This window comes from Pectinophora gossypiella, chromosome 26 (genome assembly GCF_024362695.1).
Source record: "Pectinophora gossypiella chromosome 26, ilPecGoss1.1, whole genome shotgun sequence".
In the NCBI taxonomy this organism is placed as follows: domain Eukaryota; kingdom Metazoa; phylum Arthropoda; class Insecta; order Lepidoptera; family Gelechiidae; genus Pectinophora; species Pectinophora gossypiella.
In genome coordinates this window covers 6,746,159-6,767,350 of record NC_065429.1, presented here as the reverse complement: position 1 = coordinate 6,767,350, position 21,192 = coordinate 6,746,159, and the positions used below count along the sequence as shown (strand labels likewise).

At 40.3% G+C, this 21,192-nt stretch overlaps 1 protein-coding gene across 3 annotated transcripts in view; it reads left to right on the top strand.

Moving 5' to 3' along the window:
* Positions 1–21,192, top strand: part of LOC126378525 (uncharacterized) — a 35,534-nt gene extending 14,342 nt beyond the window's left edge. For all 3 annotated transcript variants that reach the window (XM_050026946.1, XM_050026947.1, XM_050026948.1), the window contains exons 2-7: positions 5,961–6,129; positions 12,301–12,403; positions 13,505–13,644; positions 13,956–14,059; positions 16,760–16,845; positions 18,466–21,192. In XM_050026946.1, the coding sequence (XP_049882903.1) occupies positions 6,076–6,129; positions 12,301–12,403; positions 13,505–13,644; positions 13,956–14,059; positions 16,760–16,845; positions 18,466–18,560 (582 nt within the window). In that variant the 5' untranslated portion in view covers positions 5,961–6,075 and the 3' untranslated portion in view covers positions 18,561–21,192. The remainder of the gene's footprint in view (positions 1–5,960; positions 6,130–12,300; positions 12,404–13,504; positions 13,645–13,955; positions 14,060–16,759; positions 16,846–18,465) is intronic.

The window sequence follows — 21,192 nt, the reverse complement described above, 5'->3', positions numbered from 1 at the left end:
AGAGCCTTGAGAGCCTTCAGCGCTCCCCATTTGTCCGGCCAAGTAATTAATGCCATCTGTGGCAAATCTACAATAACTCACGTCAAAAAAAACTGGTCAACATCACGCTATCCCTTTAAAGTACAATACCCTTAATAAAATAATTTTACCATTTAAGGTCAATGTATTTTTTGCATCGTCTACCACCATAAAGATCATATACCGTGGGAAATGACGGTTCACGCTTGACCTTTCCCATAAAACGATGAACATCCCTCTATTTATTGCGAAATGTTATGCTCCGGTGAATTTCACCCTTTGCTGCCCTTAAAAGTTCTGTGCCTACGCTATGTCCTTAAAGGTAAGGTGCTTTAAATACATAACATCAAGCCTGTATCTCCGAAGGGGTAGGCAGAGGTGCACAGTACTTATTACCGACTGCTTCAGCAGAATGGGCTTCTCATGCAGATATCTCCTGCGCTGTGCATTACGTCTAACTCGGTGGAGAAGGCACTCCACGCTGATAAGCATCGGATACTGGCGGATCCGGCGAGTTAGCAAGGCAATGTTGATGGCCTAGGGCGGCAGTTGAGGTCATAAGTAACTGCCCATGCCGGCCAGATACTGCATCTGAACTCTCCGCCAGTCGTATCGGTTTCCGTTCCACTGGTCTACGGAGCGTAAGGACGAGAGAGGGCATCTGCGGTTGCGCACCCGCCTACGCACTAAAAGTATTCCTGCGCAGATGACTGCTTCCGAAGAAGCAGTCGCCGTAGCCGCAATCGGCTGGATCGCATCATCATCATCATCACCATACAGGGTGTAAGTGACATCGTACCGAATACTGAGGGGGATGATTCAGGTGATGTGTTAATATCAAGTGGTATTGTTAAAATGTATGTGGATTTATTATTTCACAACTCGTAGACTGTATTAAAGAAACGCTGATTGTTTTGACACTTCGCATATAATTCAGTTTAAGTAAGTAATTAAAAAAGGTTACAAAACACGTCCGACATCAAGAGAAGATCTATGAATACAAAATTAATTTAAAAAAGTACCTAAAGAATTAATATTTTTATAACCTTTGTTCTTAAAAGGTATTTTTATGTTGCAATTGTCAACAGGAATTTACCGTCGCAAATTTCATTCAATTCTATACTTTTGCGATGGAAAATTCCACTTGATATTAAACTCAGAGTCATGATCTGAATCATCGCCCTCAGTATTCGGTTCGGTGCGGTGGTTCGGTTCGGTACGATGTGACCTTGTAATAGGTGCCTGTTGAGTTTCCGCGACATATCTATTTGCTGATGACGTGGCTCCATTGTCAAAGATAACAAATACCGTTACGGCCACTTAGTACTGATAACATTATCGTCATATACCTACCTATCTATACATATAACATCGCTTTATAGTGAAAACCATGCAAACGCCTTTATGAAATCTCACACTCCACATTCGGATGTGGTTTTTGTCATGGTATAAGAAGACCTGACCTTTGGTCTTGGTTCCATCATCATCACCAGCCCATTAACGTCCCCACTGCTGGGGCACGGGCCATCCATAGGGATGGATAGGGAGATCGGGCCTTAAACCACCACGCGGGCCCAGTGCGGATTGGTGGTTATTAACGACTGCTAATGCAGCCGGGACCAACGGCTTATCGTGCCTTCCGAAGCACGGAGGAACTCGAGATGAAAACTTTTTTTTTTGTGGTCACCCATCCTATGACCGGCCTTTGCTAAAGTTGCTTAACTTCAACAATCGCAGACCGAGCGCGTTAACCGCTACGCCACCGAGCTCCTCTTGGTTCCATACAAGACCATTAACCCGGCCCCAGGGGGGACAGAGTCATCTTCTCTGCCCTCCACTGGGGCAATTCCTGTTCGGCAAGTCCTTGCCGCTTGGCGCCTCTTACTTCAGTAGGCCGGAGTGAGATGGTGGCTGAGTTCGAATAGGGACCCAGACCTACGGGTATAACGTGGAACCCTTGCCCAGGAGTACGAGTGAAGACCTCAATGGTTGCAGAGGCGAAGATGGGAGCCATCGGTACGGCAATGCAGGACGGAAGCGGCAAGTCACAGTGACTGTAACCTGGAACCTGACAGAGGGCAGCAGTAACTGTCAGTACTATTCAGAGGCGGGGACAGGAGTCCTAGTATGGCTTTGTAATAGACTACTCTGGGCGCCATCCCACTTGCGTCAGACAGAGTACTGCGGGGCGGAAGGCAAGAGGAAAACCACTACACTATTTTTCCCTAAACAAGTAGCATGAAAATGCTGCACCGACAAGAGCGTGGCTCTTAAATTGATGATGATGATAAGAAGACCTGGGGGGCAAAATTTCCACTTTAGCAATTCATCTAAATCCAAATCATTTCCTGAATTCCGAGCATTACTCAAGCAATTCTGCTATTTTTGATAAAATGGTCGCATTCTTTATAGGATCTGCAACAATTCAATTCATCTGCTGAATCTGATTGCCCGCATTTATTGAATTCATTTTATTTCACTAACAATTAGTTTCATAAGTCACTTTTTACTAACATAATATGGATGTAATGTTTTGATGCGAAATAAACAATTTTATTTATTTATTTATTTATTGTCATACCAATAAAATAAAACCGTAACTTCATCGAAATTTTACCGGTAAATTTTATTCTATTTTTATAAATTATTTGAACAAGGTGTACATTAAAAAAGTGTTTCAATGTAAGTATTAAAGAAACATATTTATCAACTAGCTTTTGCCCGCGACTTCGTCCGCGTGGCGTTTTATATAAGAGAGATATCTTTGTGTGTGTGGGAGTGCATACTTATGCAGTTTAGATGTTTTCATACAATTTTTTTCCCAATAACTCCCATTTTTCAAAATACAGCCAAAAATAAACTTTATATTTACTAAGGTATGCATGCATGCTAGATTGAATCAATTGATTGAATTGATTTTTTTTTAATTGATTGTTCATTGAGTTTTAATTTTAATACATACTTCCTCTCTTCCCTTCAACGTTGCTGTGCCCTACAGGGTCCATGTTTTAGTTCCTATGCCTATGTAACACCCCATTGTGCTACATGGAATGCAATAAATAATTTAATTGAATTGAATTGAAAACATCTATCTTACGCGGTTTCGATTTTTTCATACAAATGTTTTTTTCCCGCTAACTCCCGTTTCTGTGGGAATTTTGCAATATCCTGTTGCAACTAAGCTTTAAGTTAACCAAGGTACCTGCATGCCAAATTTCAAGCGTCTAACTTAAGCGGTTTAGATTTTTCACACAAAAGGATTTTCCCACTAATTTCCGTTCCCGTGGGAATTCCGGGAATTCCTTTCTTAGTGCACCTCTACGGTACCTAAGCTATGTCCCTTCCAAATTTCAAATGCCTACGTTTAACCGTTCAGGCTATGCGTTGATATGTCAGTCACTGAGTCAGTCAGTTCCTCCTTTTATTTAGATTTGATTTTTTCATACAAATGTTTTTTCCCGCTAACTACCGTTCCCGTGGGAATTTTGTAATATCCTGTTGCAACTAAGCTTTAAGTTTACTAAAGTACCTGCATGCCAAATTTCAAACGTCTAACTTGAGTGGTTTAGATTTTTCATACAAAAGGATTTTCCCGCTAATTCCCGTTCCCGTGGGAATTTCGGGAATTCCTTTCTTAGTGCACCTCTACGGTATCTAAGGTACCTGCATGCCAAATTTCAAACGTCTAACTTGAGTGGTTTAGATTTTTCATACAAAAGGATTTTCCCGCTAATTCCCGTTCCCGTGGGAATTTCGGGAATTCCTTTCTTAGTGCACCTCTACGGTGTCTAAGGTACCTGCGAGCCAAATTTCAAACATCTAACTTGAATGGTTTAGATTTTTCATACAAAAGGATTTTCCCGTTTATTCCCGTTCCCGTGGGAATTTCGGGAATTCCTTTCTCAGTGCATCTCCACGGTACCTAAGGTACCTGCATGACAAATTTCAAACGTCTTACTTGAGTGGTTTAGATTTTTCATACAAAAGGATTTTCCCGCTAATTCCCGTTCCCGTGGGAATTTCGGGAATTCCTTTCTTAGTGTACCTCTAAGGTATCTAAGGTATCTGCATGCCAAATTTCAAACATCTAACTTGAATGGTTTAGATTTTTCATACAAAAGGATTTTCCCGTTTATTCCCGTTCCCGTGGGAATTTCGGGAATTCCTTTCTCAGTGCATCTCCACGGTACCTAAGGTACCTGCATGACAAATTTCAAACGTCTTACTTGAGTGGTTTAGATTTTTCATACAAAAGGATTTTCCCGCTAATTCCCGTTCCCGTGGGAATTTCGGGAATTCCTTTCTTAGTGTACCTCTAAGGTATCTAAGGTACCTGCGAGCCAAATTTCAAACATCTAACTTGAATGGTTTAGATTTTTCATACAAAAGGATTTTCCCGTTTATTCCCGTTCCCGTGGGAATTTCGGGAATTCCTTTCTCAGTGCATCTCCACGGTACCTAAGGTACCTGCATGACAAATTTCAAACGTCTTACTTGAGTGGTTTAGATTTTTCATACAAAAGGATTTTCCCGCTAATTCCCGTTCCCGTGGGAATTTCGGGAATTCCTTTCTTAGTGTACCTCTAAGGTATCTAAGGTATCTGCATGCCAAATTTCAAACGTCTAACTTGAGTGGTTTAGATTTTTCATACAAAAGGATTTTCCCGCTAATTCCCGTTCTCGTGGGAATTTCGGGAATTTCTTTCTTAGTGCACCTCTACGGTATCTAAGGTACCTGCATGCCAAATTTCAAACGTCTAACTTGAGTGGTTTAGATTTTTCATACAAAAGGATTTTCCCGCTAATTCCCGTTCCCGTAAGAATTTCGGGAATTCCTTTCTTAGTGCACCTCTACGGTATCTAAGGTACCTGCATGCCAAATTTCAAACGTCTAACTTGAGTGGTTTAGATTTTTCATACAAAAGGATTTCCCTTCACTGCTCTGCTCCTATTGATTGTAGCGTGATGAAAAGTATACTATAACCTGTCCAGGAGTGTGAAAAATAATTGTACCAAGTTTCATTAAAATCCGTCCAGTAGTTTTTGTTTCTATAAGGAACATACAGACAGACAGACAGACAGACAGACAGACAGATAGACAGACAGACAGACAGACAGACAAAAATTTTACTGATTGCATTTTTGGCATCAGTATCGACCACTTATCACCCCCTGATAGTTATTTTGAAAAAATATTTAATGTACAGAATTGACCTCTCTACAGATTTATTATAAGTATAGATAAAAGATATTAATTTATCATTGTTATTATTATTATTTATTTATTATTAAAAAACCTATTAAACCTAAACCGTTAATTTATTTTTGTTTTATTAATATAAAACAAAACAAACGTAATTATGGATTAAAACAGGATACTCAAAAATAGGGGTGAGTTTATGTACCTCCTTCTTCTATCGAGTGGGTTGTGGATTACCAACCTCAGCAACCCTGCAGGCTTAGCACTGTATGCGTGCGACTTTTTCTCGCCTCGACATACGTCACCCGTCACTCTCTCACAGTACTGCACAGAAAGAGACAGATGATCTCTGTCGCGGCGAGAAAGAGTCGCGGGTTATTATAAAGCCGCCAATGGCCCCTGACATGGCTCATGTAACGATTACTGACTTACATCAGTAAGTAGTAACTGGGACCAACGGCTTAATGTGCCTTCCGAAGCACAGGTCATCTTACTTTCGGACAATCAGGTGATCAGCCTGTAATGTCCTAACCTAACTGAGGATCACAAAGTGATTTTTGCGATATGTCCCCACCTGAATTAGAACCCGGGACCTCCGGATCGTGAGTCCAACGCTCAACCACTGAACCACAGAGGCTGTTAGTTTATGTATGTATTGGTGCAAGTCCGGTACCGGGATTCGAACCCCGTTTGAAAAGCCGACCACACTTTTTTTTTTATTCCATATATCTTTTTGTTTCAGATACACAATGATAATCAGGATAAGTTGTCGGTTTTCAAGAAAATAAAAACAATTTACGAAAAAGATTTTGATATACATATTATGCTGAGATAGCGGAAGAAAACAGAAATTCAAAATGGCGGAAAACGAAGGCCCGGTCAATATTGAAGACTTGCCGATTACTTTCCAGGTAAAGCAAAACAACATAAGTACTTCTTTTACCCTCAAAATAGGAAATAGCGAAAAGCAGTAGGCTGAGGTACCCTACAGGGTAGTAGGCTGAGCTGTAGGCCATCTACGGGGTCCACACGTGGCGCTTAGTGGGTGGGGTGGATGATGGTTAGCTGCGAATATAAAAATAAGCAGTCCCCGACCAAACACCGACAGGATTAGCAGAACGTAGTGGGTAGCTCACTGGGGCGGGCTAACCTATAAAATGCTACTTAGGTTCTATGACGATCTTGTGACGTAGGCGCCGCTACTTCAAAAGCGCACCCCTGATACCGGGCAGCAGCGGTATCAGTACTGGTTGGAGGCCGAAGAAATGGATTCTGGTAGGGCTCTAGCTAGAACATCACCGATTGAGAAATTGGTCGGTGTACTGCGGAACGGAAGGCGATTGGGGCAACCACCGTTCTACATGCCCTATCTATGGAGTAATGAAGGCGATTACTCCACCGACAAGAGCGCAGCTCTTAAATAAAGAGAGAGAGAGAAAAGAACATAAAAAGGTCTTACATTGACCAAACCATTGAAGTCCTTAGAAAAGGTTCAGTACGGTCTACTCTGAACCGGCGTGCGTGTATGAAACGATTGTTTTTTCTATCGTGTGGGTTGTGTGTGAGGTAGATTATCAACCTCATCAACCCTGGTTGTTCCTAGCTGCTTGTCTTCCCGGGTATGTCGTAAAAACCGACAGAGGGATTGTGTCCTCTAACATGATGGACTAATGTTATGGGCGATAGGCTGATCCCTTATCACCATAAGGTTTATCATATCCAGCTTACGACATCGTATCAACAGTGGCTGCAAGTTGTCTTTGATTACTTGTGGCTCTGCCCACCCCATTAGGGATTACGGGCGTGAGTTTATGTATGTATGTGGGATCGTCAGGCGAGAATTAAACACGTTAGCACCTTTAACACTTTTTTATTGTTTTCTTCTTAACAAGCACGCAGACATTACACTTTTTTAATTGAAAATATTAACGCAGATCAAAAAATAACACCCTTCCACCTCGACTCTCACCCAACGTCTCCTTCTTTCAAAAATCAGTCATCTCAATCCGTTCACACCGTTCATTTCACTCCGTTCATTTCAAGTCACTCGTCCATCTTTTCTTTATTCATCTCTTTATTCATCTTCGTTCAGAAATCAACATTCAGCCTCTTACTTATCCCACATGTATGTATGTATCAACCCTGGTGTCAGGGTTACAATGGAGCCGCCAAAGGCTCATGTAACGACTACTAACTTACAAGAAAACACTTACTTAAAATAATCATTGAGCATTATTTGTAATGTGATGAAACTATGAGTCAATCAATTTGACGCAGGGTCAAATAATTTGACTCTATTCGTGTTATGGTCTTTGATCACGTTATGATTAATTACGTCACAATTTTATTTGACTTGAGGTAGATTATGACGTCATTGTAGACTGACGGATTGATGGTCTAATGGTCTGAAGGTTTGGCGAATCCTGGATCGAGAGCGCGGGCATTTACTGTGAGATTTAATATTCCATATGATATGTCCTCACTGAGACTGGAACCCAGAGCATAGAATAAGGAATAATACTGCGTATAGAACCGCAACTCTCCGCTCCCCACCAGCGGCTGAGCTAGATTAAACTTGAATCGTATGGCGTCAGACGTCACACACACAGATGCGCGTGTACGATAATGTCAATGTCTAGTGTCTGTGTAAAACGGGGTTGTTTGTATGAAGTGTCCGGGAAGTGACCAGAGTCTCTGGATCCACTAGACCACTGGGCCGTTATCTATATAGGTAGGAAGGTATGTTGTTGGTTGGAGCTCGGTAGCGCAGCGGTAAACGCGCTCGGTCTGCGATTGTTGAAGTTAAGCAACTTTCGCAAAGGCCGGTCATAGGATGGGTGACCACAAAAAAGAAATTTTCATCTCGAGCTCCTCCGTGCTTCGGAAGGCACGTTAAGCCGTTGGTCCCGGCTGCATTAGCAGTCGTTAATAACCACCAATCCGCACTGGGCCCGCGTGGTGGTTTAAGGCCCGATCTCCCTATCCATCTATAGGGAAGGCCCGTGCCCCAGCAGTGGGGACGTTAATGGGCTGATGATGATGAGGAAGGTATGTGTGTTAACATGACGTCATCATCACGCTATCTACGCTATCGGATGTAGATAATTACCAATACCTGTGCACATGGCGTAACCAAACGCATTTCAAACAAATATAAACGGTTAGTAGACCGAAACGGATTTCTAAAACTGTACTCAATTTTAATTGTATACCTTACAGGCTGATCACCTGATTGTCCAAAAAAAGTAAGATCCGTGCTTCGGAAGGCACGTTAAGCCGTTAGTCCTACTACTTACTGATGTAAGTGAGTAATCGTTATATGAGCCGTGTCAGAGGCCTTTGGCGGCTCAATAATAACCCTGACACCAGGGTTGATGAGGCTGGTATTCCACCTCACAACCCAGTCGGTAAGAAAAAGAAGAAGATAGAAGTATAGTGGCCACCAATCCTAAATAAGACCTCTCCACGGAAGCACTTAATTTTTTTTTTTTTAATTTATTTATATCATTAAGGAAACGTGTTGCTTCTCTCATGCAGAGAGTAATGTCCAGTTCTAACACCATCATTAGAAGTATTGCGACAAGTTTCGACTCTCACATCATGCGATTCTGGACATTGCTCTCTGTGGGGAAAAAGTAGTGGTATACTATGATAGTTATTTAAGTAAGTAAGTATTGTTATTATTGTCAGGTGTTGTTATTTTTGTAAATTTTATTATTATATTTTAATTGTGTTGTATTTTGTATGTATGGAATGTTTTCTGAAATAAAGCTTTATTATTATTATTATTATTATTAAAGTATTACATAATTAGGTAAATCACTGATACCGTTAAACCACAATACGGTTTGTCTCGGTACCAGTCTCCTCAGTTCGTTCGTCTCACAAACTTCAGTAAGTTTTATTATCTAAAGAAGTCAAACTAACCTCACATAAAGAATAACAAGTTGTATTAACAATTAATTTAAATAATACTAATTCATTCCCGTTTTTGAATTCGTTTTTGCTTCTATGCTGTTCTGGGAGCATATAAAAAACATAGAACACGTTCAGCTGCTTCTCTTCCCGGGCATGTCGTAAAAACCGACAGAGGGATTGTGTCCTCTAACATGATGGACTAATGTTATGGGCGATAGGCTGATCCCTTATCACCATAAGGTTCATCATATCCATCTTTGGACTTCGTATCAACAGTGGCTGCAAGTTGTCTTTGATTACTTGTGGCTCTGCCCACCCCATTAGGGATTACGGGCGTGAGTTTATGTATGTATGTATGTTGAATTCTAAATATACGTGACCTGACTGTATGGATGGTGATAAAGCAGTTGATGGTAGACGGTTGATGGTAGAAAGTGACAGTCACCATCGATATACTTTATGGTCAGAATGTTACCTCATAGCTATCGAAACTATTTGAAAGTTTATCATCAACCCATTAACGTCCCCACTGCTGGGGCACGGGCCTTCCCTATGGATGGATAGGGAGATCGGGCCTTAAACCATCACGCGGGCCCAGTGCGGATTGATGGTTATTAACGACTGCTAATACAGCCGGGACCAACGGCTTAACGTGCTTCCCGAAGCACGGAGGAGCTCGAGATGGAAACTTTATTTTTTTGTGGTCACCCATCCTAAGACCGGCCTTTGCGAATGTTGCTTAACTTCAACAATCGCAGACTGAGCGCGTTTACCGCTGCGCCACCGAGCTCCTCAATTTGAAAGTTATCATAATGAATAAATGATTTATGTCATATGGCTCACTGACTTGCTTCTCAAACGAGGAGCACTGGTTCAAATCCTGGTACCGGACGACCAAGGCCTCCGTGGTCCAGTGGTTTGAGCCTTCGGCTCACGATCCGGTGGACCAACGGTCCGGTCCATACACTCAATCTTCTTCTATCGTGTGGGTTGTGAGGTGGATTACCAACCTCGTCAACCCTGGTGTCAGGTTTACGATTGAGCCGCCAAAGGCCCCTGACGTGCCTCATGTAACGACTACTTATATCAGTATGTAGTAACCGGGACCAACGGCTTAACGTGCCTTCCGAAGCACGGATCATCTTACTTTCGGACAATCAGGTGATCAGCCTGTAATGTCCTAACCAAACTAGGGGTCACAAAGTGATTTTGTGATTTGTCCCCACCGGGATTCGAACCCGGGACCTCTGGATCGTGAGCCCAACGCTCTACCACTGGATCACGGAGGCCGTTAAATGATTGATGAATGTGGAGGAAGCAAGAGAAATCTGATCACAGTCACAGACAGTCAGGTGACTGTCCAAAAAGTATGATGATCGAAAGGCACGTTAAGCCGTTGGTCCCGGTTACTACTTACTGATGTTAGTACGTAGTCGTTATATGATTCATGTTAAACTAGGGATCAGAAATTTGATATTTGTGACATGTCCCCATCGGGATTCGAACCCGGGACCTCTGTGAGCCCAACGCTCAACCACTGGACCACAGAAGTACTCTAAAATACCAGGCAACTAGAAATCAGTATAATAATGAGTAGCAATGTGGATAAAAGAATCGGGGTCGGCCATATTGTTCTCGCCGGAAGTGACGTCATGACGTGAGCCTCGTATGTGATACTATTTAAATGGTATGTGCGGTTATGTACCATTTTGTGGGTAGTTATCTACTTTTACGTATGTGGCAACAGTTAAACCCTAAAAAAGGCTACGTTCCACAAAAATAATGCAGATGGCGTTGTCCGATCCGGGCGATCCGTCCTTCGGAAGGCACGTTAAGCCGTTGGTCCCGGTTACTACTTACAGATAAAGTCTTTGTTCAAGAAAGTCACATACTTAAACTCTTTATTTTTCACTTTCCTTCCACCGACTGTAATTGACAACATTTCATTTTTACTAAGGTGCCTTAAATCGAAAACCATTTCGAGATATTTCTATGATTTACACAAAACACATTTTTTCAGATTTTTTAATTCAGTAATAATAGAAATATATTGAAAAATCCACGAGGTCAGAAGAGGAAGGCATAATAAGTTCAGACCTTTACATAAAAATTATAAAAAAAGTAAATGTCATACATAATTTTTTTTTTTTTTGGTTTGGTTTTCCCCGAAGGGTAAGGCAAAGGGAACTATGCCCATACAGCCATGTCTGACGTATTTTTTTTCTTGATGATTAATGAAATGATGAAAGGTGATGATGATGAAACCTAAGCCCCCACCCTCGGAGTAGACTCCTACTCCGAACCCCAAACGAATTAACTCAAAAGTCCGCATAAACTTTTGAGTTATGAAGCGGCTTCCTGACACGAAGCGAAAATAGGCAGATACACTTTGTTTATTGAATACTCCAATATAATAACACTCGCGAATGTCTTCCGACTAACTTAATGCGATCATTAACCACAAAACACCACTTCGTATTAATTATTTAGATTATTCAATGAAGAAAGCAACTGTCCCGTTCCCGCCTCCCGCCAAAAAACCTGTCATACATAACATGACACTTTGTTTGCGACTTGTTTTAAATACGCATGCAAAGGTACATTACATTATACTGCCTTCATTCTATCAATGGCAGAATCCAATTTTCAAAAAATATTTTTTGTAACTTCTAGTGGAAAAATCTTGAAAAGAAAAAATACGTGTCTTCTATTTAAACAAGTACTTTCGAAATAGCACAAAAAAACCACGGCTTAAAAATTTGAAATGTTGTCAATTGGAATACCATTGTATTTAAGTCTATAAATTATGTAATACAAACTGGATTTAAAAAAAAAGAAAAGAAAGGAAAACAGGAAACAGTAGGTCTAGGGCCCTTTGCTGGGAGGTTTTCTGGCCACGTCTTTCCCTCAGCGTTACAGATTCCGATGTGGTAGTAGTTTTACAGCTAGTTACATAATATTATGTAATTTAATTTTTTGACGTTCAAAAAGCGTTACCTTTGTAAGCCAATTTTGAAAAATAAATATTTTTGAATTTTGAATTTGAATTAGATGAAAGTACGTAGTCGTTATATGATGTCAGGCGGCTCAATACCAACCCTGAAATCAGGGTTGATGAAAGAAGAAGAAGACAGATTATTTTTGAATGTTTTTTTTAATTCCAGGTAAAATACCTGGGACAAAGCGACGCGCGTGGGTTATGGGGCATCAAGCACACCAGGAAACCAGTTGACCTGATGGTTGCAGCGGCTAAAGCATTGCCTCCAGGTAAACATAACGCTCACCAATGGGTTGTGAGTGCAATGACCGATCTCATCAGCCGAATCTGCACCAATGAGTTATTTATGTATTCATTCATTCATTCGTTCAATTTCATGGTTCATGGGATTAACTGTCTGAGAACTGATATTAGGCAGCTAAATTACTCAATTGTATAACAATATTTTGTTTATTTTTTGTTAAAGAACGTCTAGGGTCCTGTGCCGAGGTATTTCTTGTAGCTCCTTTTCCCCGGCTATACAGGTTGTGAAGAGCTGCAGTAGTTTTATAGAGACGTTCGTTATATAAAAATTGACGATTCAAAGTGTAACTATGTTACCTACTGAATAAAGATATTTTTGAATTTGAATTTGTATTTGAATTCATTCATTCAGTCAGTCATTTATTTATTTATAAAGGTACATACAAAACATTACAGTGTAACCCAATGTGCTGTATGACGAGAAAAACAATATAAAAATAAATACAACAAAAATAAACAATTAATGAAAAAAGAAACAAAAAGAAAAATTTAATTACAAAATTAAAAAGTAAACTATTACACGAAAATAAAAATAATAATAGAAAAAACAAAACAGGTGCCCCTACAGGGTGTCACATGTTTGTACATAAGTCTTTATTTATCTACAAACATCTATAACCTCTTTATTTATAAGAACTGTAATACCATGTGACATGCAATAAATAAATAAATAAAATTAATAAATCTTCTCGCAAAAAGCCAAACTCTCTCTCCTTTTTTTCGAGTTATCTTAAGTGCTGCAGTTTCCGCTATCACAGTTGGCTCGACCATTACAGATGGCGATACGGCTCACCTATCGCGTTGGTCTAACAGAAAGCTCGGTGAGGTGTGGGTACTTAGTTCACCTTGCGATAGATGAATCTCTAAATACACCAATTGGGTCTTGTGTTTTCATGATAAATTATGAAATTCTGATTACATAAAGACAGACCTAAAAGTGCGGGGATTCGTACCTGCGCGAAACCTCACAGTGAGACTCAAGCGTTTTTACAATTGAGCTGCCACGGCTTAAGACTAAAAAAAACAAATATGAGTGGTAATTATTGTATGGTGGTGGTATTTTCCAGGTCAAATCCTACCAATAGTGAAGCTGGTGATATCAGTAGACGGGGTCCAGCTGGAGACGGTGCATCAGACCAGCAAAAGAGATGAATTCGAGCATATGTCCGTATTCTTCAACATTGAGTCCATATCTTATGGGGTCCAGGTCAGTTACATTACATAACATTGCATTACATTGCATTGCATTGCATTACATTACATTACATTATATTGCATTGAATTGCATTACATTGCATTACATTACATTACATTACATTACCTTACATTACATTACATTACATTACATTACATTACATTACAGTACATTACATTACATTACATTACATTACATTACATTACATTACATTACTTGGCTATGGAATTCCATTTGCGTTCCTGACTGATTTTGTCTCGTTTATTCCACATTCAGCGTTCCACATCCTATCCTACATGATGATGATATTACTAATTTTTCAGGACCTGGTGTACACTCGGGTGTTCTCCATGATCATCGTGAAAGACAAAGCTGATGTCAAGGGGCTGAATCCCTTTGAATGCCACGCCTTCGTCTGTGAGTCCAGGTAAGAGGGGAATTCGTTTGCCTGTACAGATTGTTAATGACGCCAAATACTCAGGGGGATGATTCAGCTCATGATTCTGAGTAATTTTTTTTTATTTTTTAATGGTAAATGATATATGGAGATGGATTGACATCTAGGGAAGAACATAGGAGAGTTTTTATCCCGGAAATCATAACCTAAAGGGATGAAAAGGGGATGAATAAAACTTAAAAACGTGGCGCGCGCGATATCCGAAGTCCGAGAACGAAGTCGCAGGCGAAAAGCTAAGCTCATTACCTGACAAGCGATATTCTACACACACACGTTCATTCCACATTTTGAACGAACACATGGGATAAACAGAGACTATGGAATTCAATTTGCTTCGATCCTGACACACTTCCCTTGCTTCCTCCACATTCATCAATCGCTTCATACACGCACGCCGGTTCAGAGTAGATCGTACTGAACCTTTTCTAAGGACTTCCGTGGTTTAGTCAATCGTCTTCTATCGTGTGGGTTGTAAGGTGGATTACCAACCTCATCAACCCTAGTGTCAGGGTCATAAGGGGTTAGAGTGTGGTGGTTTGGTCAATGTACGTCCTTTTCATGTCTTTTTTGGCAATTCTTGCTTCCTCCACATTCATCAATCGTTTCATACACGCACGCCGCTTCAGAGTAGATCGCACTGAACCTTCCTTTTAACCAATATAGGCTCTCGTTTGACCACAATCTCACCTGATAGTAAGTGACGATTTGGTTGAGGATCACGCTTAGCTGGCAAAACATCAAATGCCTATTCACTCATTGAAGACTCCCATATTATAACGAGTTGGAAAAGCAGACGACGGCAGACAGTTCCAGTCCTTTGCTGTTCGAGTTAATCATCATCAGCCCATTAACGTCCCCACTGCTGGGGCACGGGCCTTCCCTATGGATGGATAGGGAGATCGGGCCTTAAACCATCACGCGGGCCCAGTGCGGATTGATGGTTATCAACGATTGCTAATGCAGCCGGGACCAACGGCTTAACGTGTCTTCCGAAGCACGGAGGAGCTCGAGATGATTTTTTTTTTGTTGGTCACATGTGTGTGGTTTAAAGTTGCTTAACTTCAAAAATCGTAGCCCGAGCGCGTTTACCGCTGCGCCACCGAGCTCCACTACGTTACGGTGTCACTAACACCCCTGTATGTGATTGACAATTCTATGTATAAAGTAAATCGTGAGAAAATATAAATGGAGCAATTTTTTATCTCTGACAAGATTTTTAGGCCACGCAGATAACTAAATACCTATCATATTACCACATACACTAAGGTACCTTTCAGTTTGATAAACAGATCCGCGGTCATGATAAGATTATGTCAATCTCATGTGATTTTTTGGGAATTTTGTAGCAAAGTCGATTTTACGCCTCCCTCATTCATCGCTTATCGCTATCAAATTTTTCAAATTCAAATTCAAATATATCTTTATTCAGTAGGTAACATAGTTACACTTTGAATCGTCAATTTTTAGATAATGAACGTCTCATCCGCCTAAAACTACTGCAGCTTCTCACAACCTGTATAGCCGGGGAAAAGAAGCTGCAAGAAAAACCTCGGCACAGAGCCATAGACGTTCTTTAAAACCAATAATTAATCGACCCTAGTGGGTCTTTCAAATATTCTTCCTTTCAGACGACGCCCTGAGGCGAGGTTCGCGACCAACTGGGCACGCTCAGGGCTGTTGTCTTAAATTTTGTACCGAGTGAGAGCCCTCAGCGCTCCCCATTTGTCCGGCCAAGTAGTCAATGCCATCTGCGGCAAATCTGCGGCAAATGTGTTTTAAAGAATCACACCCCTCCTGTTACATACATAAACACCCTGTATACGTCCCACTGCTGGGCACAGGCCTCTCCTCAATCAACCGAAGGGGGTATAGAGCATACTCCACCACGCTGCTCCACTGCGGGTTGGTGGAGGTGTTTGGGCTAGTAGCCCGGGACCAACGGCTTAGCGTGCCTTCCGAAGCACGAAATCATCTTACATTTTCGGACAATCAGATGATTCAAGCCTGCAATGGCCTTACCAAACAAAGGACAGTCTCACAAAGTGATTTCGACAATGTCCCCATCGGGAATCGAACCCGGACCTCCAGATCGTGAGCCCAACGCTCTAACCACTAGACCACGGAGATTGTTACAGCCTTCCTGTTACCACTTAACATTTACTCAGAATTATGAGCAGTTGTTTTTTTGGCGGGAAAGTGAACAAAAATTCTTCAGTGTTCCTTGTTTTAAAATTAAATTCAGGGTAAAGTAAAAAAATCAGACCATGATTCTGAGTTGATATCAAGTGGATTTTTCCGTTACGGTGTTACTACACTCTATATATTTTTTAATTAAAAAGTTTCGTTACGATGTCACCAACACCCTGCATATTTTTTAAATCGTTTATTGTGGTTGGCCTTCGTGGTCCAGTGGTTGAGTGTTTGGCTCACAATCTGGAGGTCCTAGGTTCGAATCCCAAAAAACCAAAAAGGCCATAATCACTTTAGTTTTCTTAGGACATGATCACCCCATTGTCCGAAAGTAACATGATCCGTGCTTCGGAGGGCACGTTAAGAATTCCGACAAGTAAAACACCTACCATCGTTTTTAGTACAACCAAGCAGGCGTTAGACATTCTAATTTCTTTACGTTACGATGTCACTAACCCTGTATTTCTTTTTTTCTTCCAGGAATGCAGCAAGACGCCTCACATACTCCTTGGCAGCAGCTTTTCAAGACTATTCTAGAAGAGTCAAGGAACTTCAGACTACGCCAGGTATAACATGACATGAGCTCACAACTATATCCCAATTCTTCTTATCGTGTGGGTTGTGAGGTGGAATACCAGCCTCATCAACCCTGGTGTCAGGGTTATGATTGAACCGCCAAAGGCCCCTGACAAGGCTCATGTAACGATTACTCACTTACATCAGTAAAATAGTAACCGGGACCAACGGCTTAACGTGCCTTCCGAAGCACGGATCATCTTACTTTCGGACAATCAGGTGATCAGCCTGTAATGTCCTAACCAAACTAGGGATCACAAAGTGATTTTTGTGATGTGTCCCCACCGGGATTCGAACCCGGGGCCTCCGGATCGTGAGTCCAACGCTCAACCACTGGACCACAGAGGCCGTTGTATATCCCAATTACACACACACACACACACATCCATACACACACACGCATACATACATACATACACGTTGAAATTTATTATTTTACTTTCATTAATTTTATTCTTTTACTATATTATTTACTAGCTGCTCTGTTAATTTTTCATAATTGTAAATTTAACTGTTTAATATCTAGAGGTGCAGACCTGGTGTCCTATATGACAGGTTTTACCTGGTTTAGGCACCAGCCTCTTCTCATATGTACAAACCAACTGTCTTTTGTTATGGATTCTTTTTACATTGTTTTAAGTTTACGCGGTTATTATCATAATTGAAACACATAATTACGGGTTCTTACCGCGTTTAAATGGGGATATGAGACTCCCATGCCATGATCACGGGATGACTGATGAGATTGGAGTGGAGTAGGTAGATCCATAATTTTCTACGGGCAGACATATCTGTCTACCCTCTTCTCATATCCCCATTTAAACGCGGTAAGAACCCGTTATTATGTGTTTTAATTATGGATTCTTTTTTTGTGAAGGAAATAAACTTTTTACTTACTTACTTACATACAGTCCTGAGCAATATCATGTAGCCACCTTAGAACCCTGTCGCACTATCATATTTGACATTTAATGAGACTTACGGTTTAATTTGTCAAACAAGTTAATGTGACAAGGTTTCAAAGTGTATGCATATTAGTACTCGTGACTGTACATCCATCGCAAGATGAACTAAGTACCCACAGCTCACCTAGCTTTCTCTAACGACCTCCATGGTCCAGTGGTTGAGCGTTGGGCTCACGATCCGGTGGTCCCGGGTTCGAATCCCGGTGGGGACATATCACAAAAGTTACTTTGTGGTCCCTAGTTTGGTTAGGACATTACAGTCTGATCACCTGATTGTCCGAAAGTAAGACGATCCGTGCTTTGGAAGCACGTTAAACCGTTGGTCCCGGTTACTACTTGCTGATGTAAGTAAGTAGTCGCTACATGAGCTATGTCAGAGGCCCTTGGCGGTTCAATAGTAACCCTGACACCAGGGTTGATGAGGTTAGTACTCCACCTCACAACTGACACGATAGAAGAAGGAAGATTTATATGCTGTGCTACTTGGTGACATTGTGTATACCATAGCCTAACAATAAATAAAAAAAATGTCCCCACCGGGATTCGAACCCGGGACCACCGGATCGTGAGCCCAACGCTCAACCACTGAACCAGGGAGGCCGTTATATATGTGAGGTAGCTATCAAGTTTTCTTTTTTTTTTCAGAACTAGACGACCGGCCTCCAAGTCTGAAGAAGAGGTTCGCCATCGACCTGAGGACCCCTGAAGAAATTGAGGCTGATCTGGAAACGGAAGCTTAAATCATCATCACAGGGTCCGCTTACCTAACCTGAAGATTTGACAGGTCCGGTTTTTTACAGAAGCGACTGCCTGTCTGACCTTCCAACCCAAAGGGAAATCCAGTCCAATACAGATTAGGTCACATACCTCTGAAACGCATTTTCGGGAATGTGGGTTTCCTCACGATGTTTCCTTCACGTGATTGTCATTTATCATCCAAACATGAATTCAAAAAAAATCGACTTACATTGGTTTAGGCCTGTGCTGGATTCGAACCTGCGACCTGAAAGTGAGAGACAAGCGTTCTACCAACTGAGCTACCACGGCTGTACATTCCCAAAGAGAACAATATTAAATATTATATAATAAAATATAATGTAAATAACAGTAAATATTTTAATATAATAATGGTTATATACAGAGCGTTAATGACATCATAACGAACACTGAGGGGGATGATTCAGATCACGATTCTGAGTTGATATCAAGTGGATTTTATCCGTCGCAAAAGTATGGAACTGAAAATATTTAAGAAAAACTGTAAAATTTTCCGACCGGAAATTCCACTTGATATCAACTCAGAATCATAGTCTGAATCATCCCCCTCAGTATTTGTTACGGTGTCACTAACACCTATACCTACTTGTATGTACTTGTACGGGGTGTAAGTGACATCGTAACGAATACTGAGAGGTATGATTCAGCTCATTATTCTGAGTTAATATCTAAAGAAATATCATTAATTTTGCGACAAAAAATTCCACTTGATATCAACTCAGAATCATGGTCTGAATCATCCCCCTCAGTATTCGTTACGGTGTCATTAACACCCTGTACAGGTGCTGATTCAGTGCACACCACCTGATTAAATTCCGCATTATACCTGCCATTTACTTATCTGCTGAAGAGGAATGGCATAAAAATAGAACCCACGTCAATGAAGGACTTTTCAGGCAACGTTTCTCAAAAACAGTTTAGATGGCGCTGTACAGTTTTTCCTTCTAATTTCATGGATAACAGACACATGCATATTTTATCTTTGTTTTTGGGTATAAATGATGACCATTTTTATTACACCCATTCTCAATTGCATTTTTCAGCCATTATTATTCTGATCAAAATAAAGAGAAGCAATATAGGTAGCAACATAATTCTATACATAATGTGATCCAAATATCAAGCGACAATTATTTTAATAATATACGTATATGCTTTTGCCATTACATTGTAGTTTTGAATATTTTTTTAATTATTTATTTAAATAAATTTATGTACCGGAGTAATGAGAAAATAGGTAATTACCACGTTAAAACTGTACAACGCCATCTATATTGTTTTTGGTGAACGTAGCTTTTAAAGAAGTTTCTAAGTGTAAGTTTGGATTACATTAAATTGATTATGTAAAATTAAATATTTTATAATTATGTATAATTAATAATTTAAGTTTATTATAATTAATGGCTATTAGCCTGATACCAAAATAATAATTTGTGATTTGTGCCTAGTTATGAATATTATTATTAATATATTTTGTTTTTATAGCAGTTACTGATGGATGATTAATAACATGTTAATTATTAGTGAGCGGGAAAATAAAATGCGTCGGTTACCAACGCCATCTGTTGGTTCTTTTGGTTACTACTTTACAATTTTCCTATCATAATTAATAGGGACGTAACCAGCTAGCTAAACTAAATTGTTACAATAGGTTTGCGCTAGATGGCGCTTGTCTGTGACATACCCGTGTTTAGGGAAACTCACAAAGAGAAAATTTAAATCGAAAAAAAAAGTAATATTAGTACTCAATATTCTGGATAGATGACGCTAGCGTCGGCTTAATGACGATAAATAGATCGAAAGAATTTCGCATGGATAGGAGGAGGACCCGGTGGTGTAATGGTTAACACGCTCGTCCCGGCTTGACAAGGGCTGCGGGTTCAAGTCCCGTCCGAGACAGATTTTTTTTTTCGATTCAAATTTTCTCTTTCTGAATATTATTTTTGTTAAAATTATTACTACCGTGAAGTACAGGGTGTTTTTTGACACCGTAACGGAAACTTTGGGGGATGCAGACCATGATTCTGAGTTGATATCAAGTGGAATTTCCTGTCGGAAAATTTATGAAAATTTTAGTGTTTTTTTTTTATTATAATAATATGAAAAGGAAAAATATATATATATATATAAATATAAAAATATGGAAAGGAAAATTCCATTTGGTATCTTGGTCTGACTCTGAATCAGTCTCTAAGTTTTCGTCACGGTATCACTAACTCCCTGTATATATCTATGTAAAACAGAGGGTCCCTCTCCATAACAGAAAAGTTGGTGCGAAAACGCGAGCAGATGCAGCGCCGGTTGCGAGCATTTGTACTAACCAAGTTCGTAATGGTACGACACACCACCACTAGATGGCACTTATTTCCATATGTAAGCTTAAAGGGATAGCGACATCTAGTTACTTCATGGTGAAATAGAGTACTTGGTAGTTTTTTCTACATCTAAATTGTATGAAAAGGGCCAAACATATTATGTATTATTTAGAAATTAAAATGATGACTTGTGACTTGAGCTCTGCCTACCCCTGTAGGGATACGGGCGTGAATTGTGTATGCTTCTGTCTGTTTTAAAATAAAAGTTTGTTGTGAATAA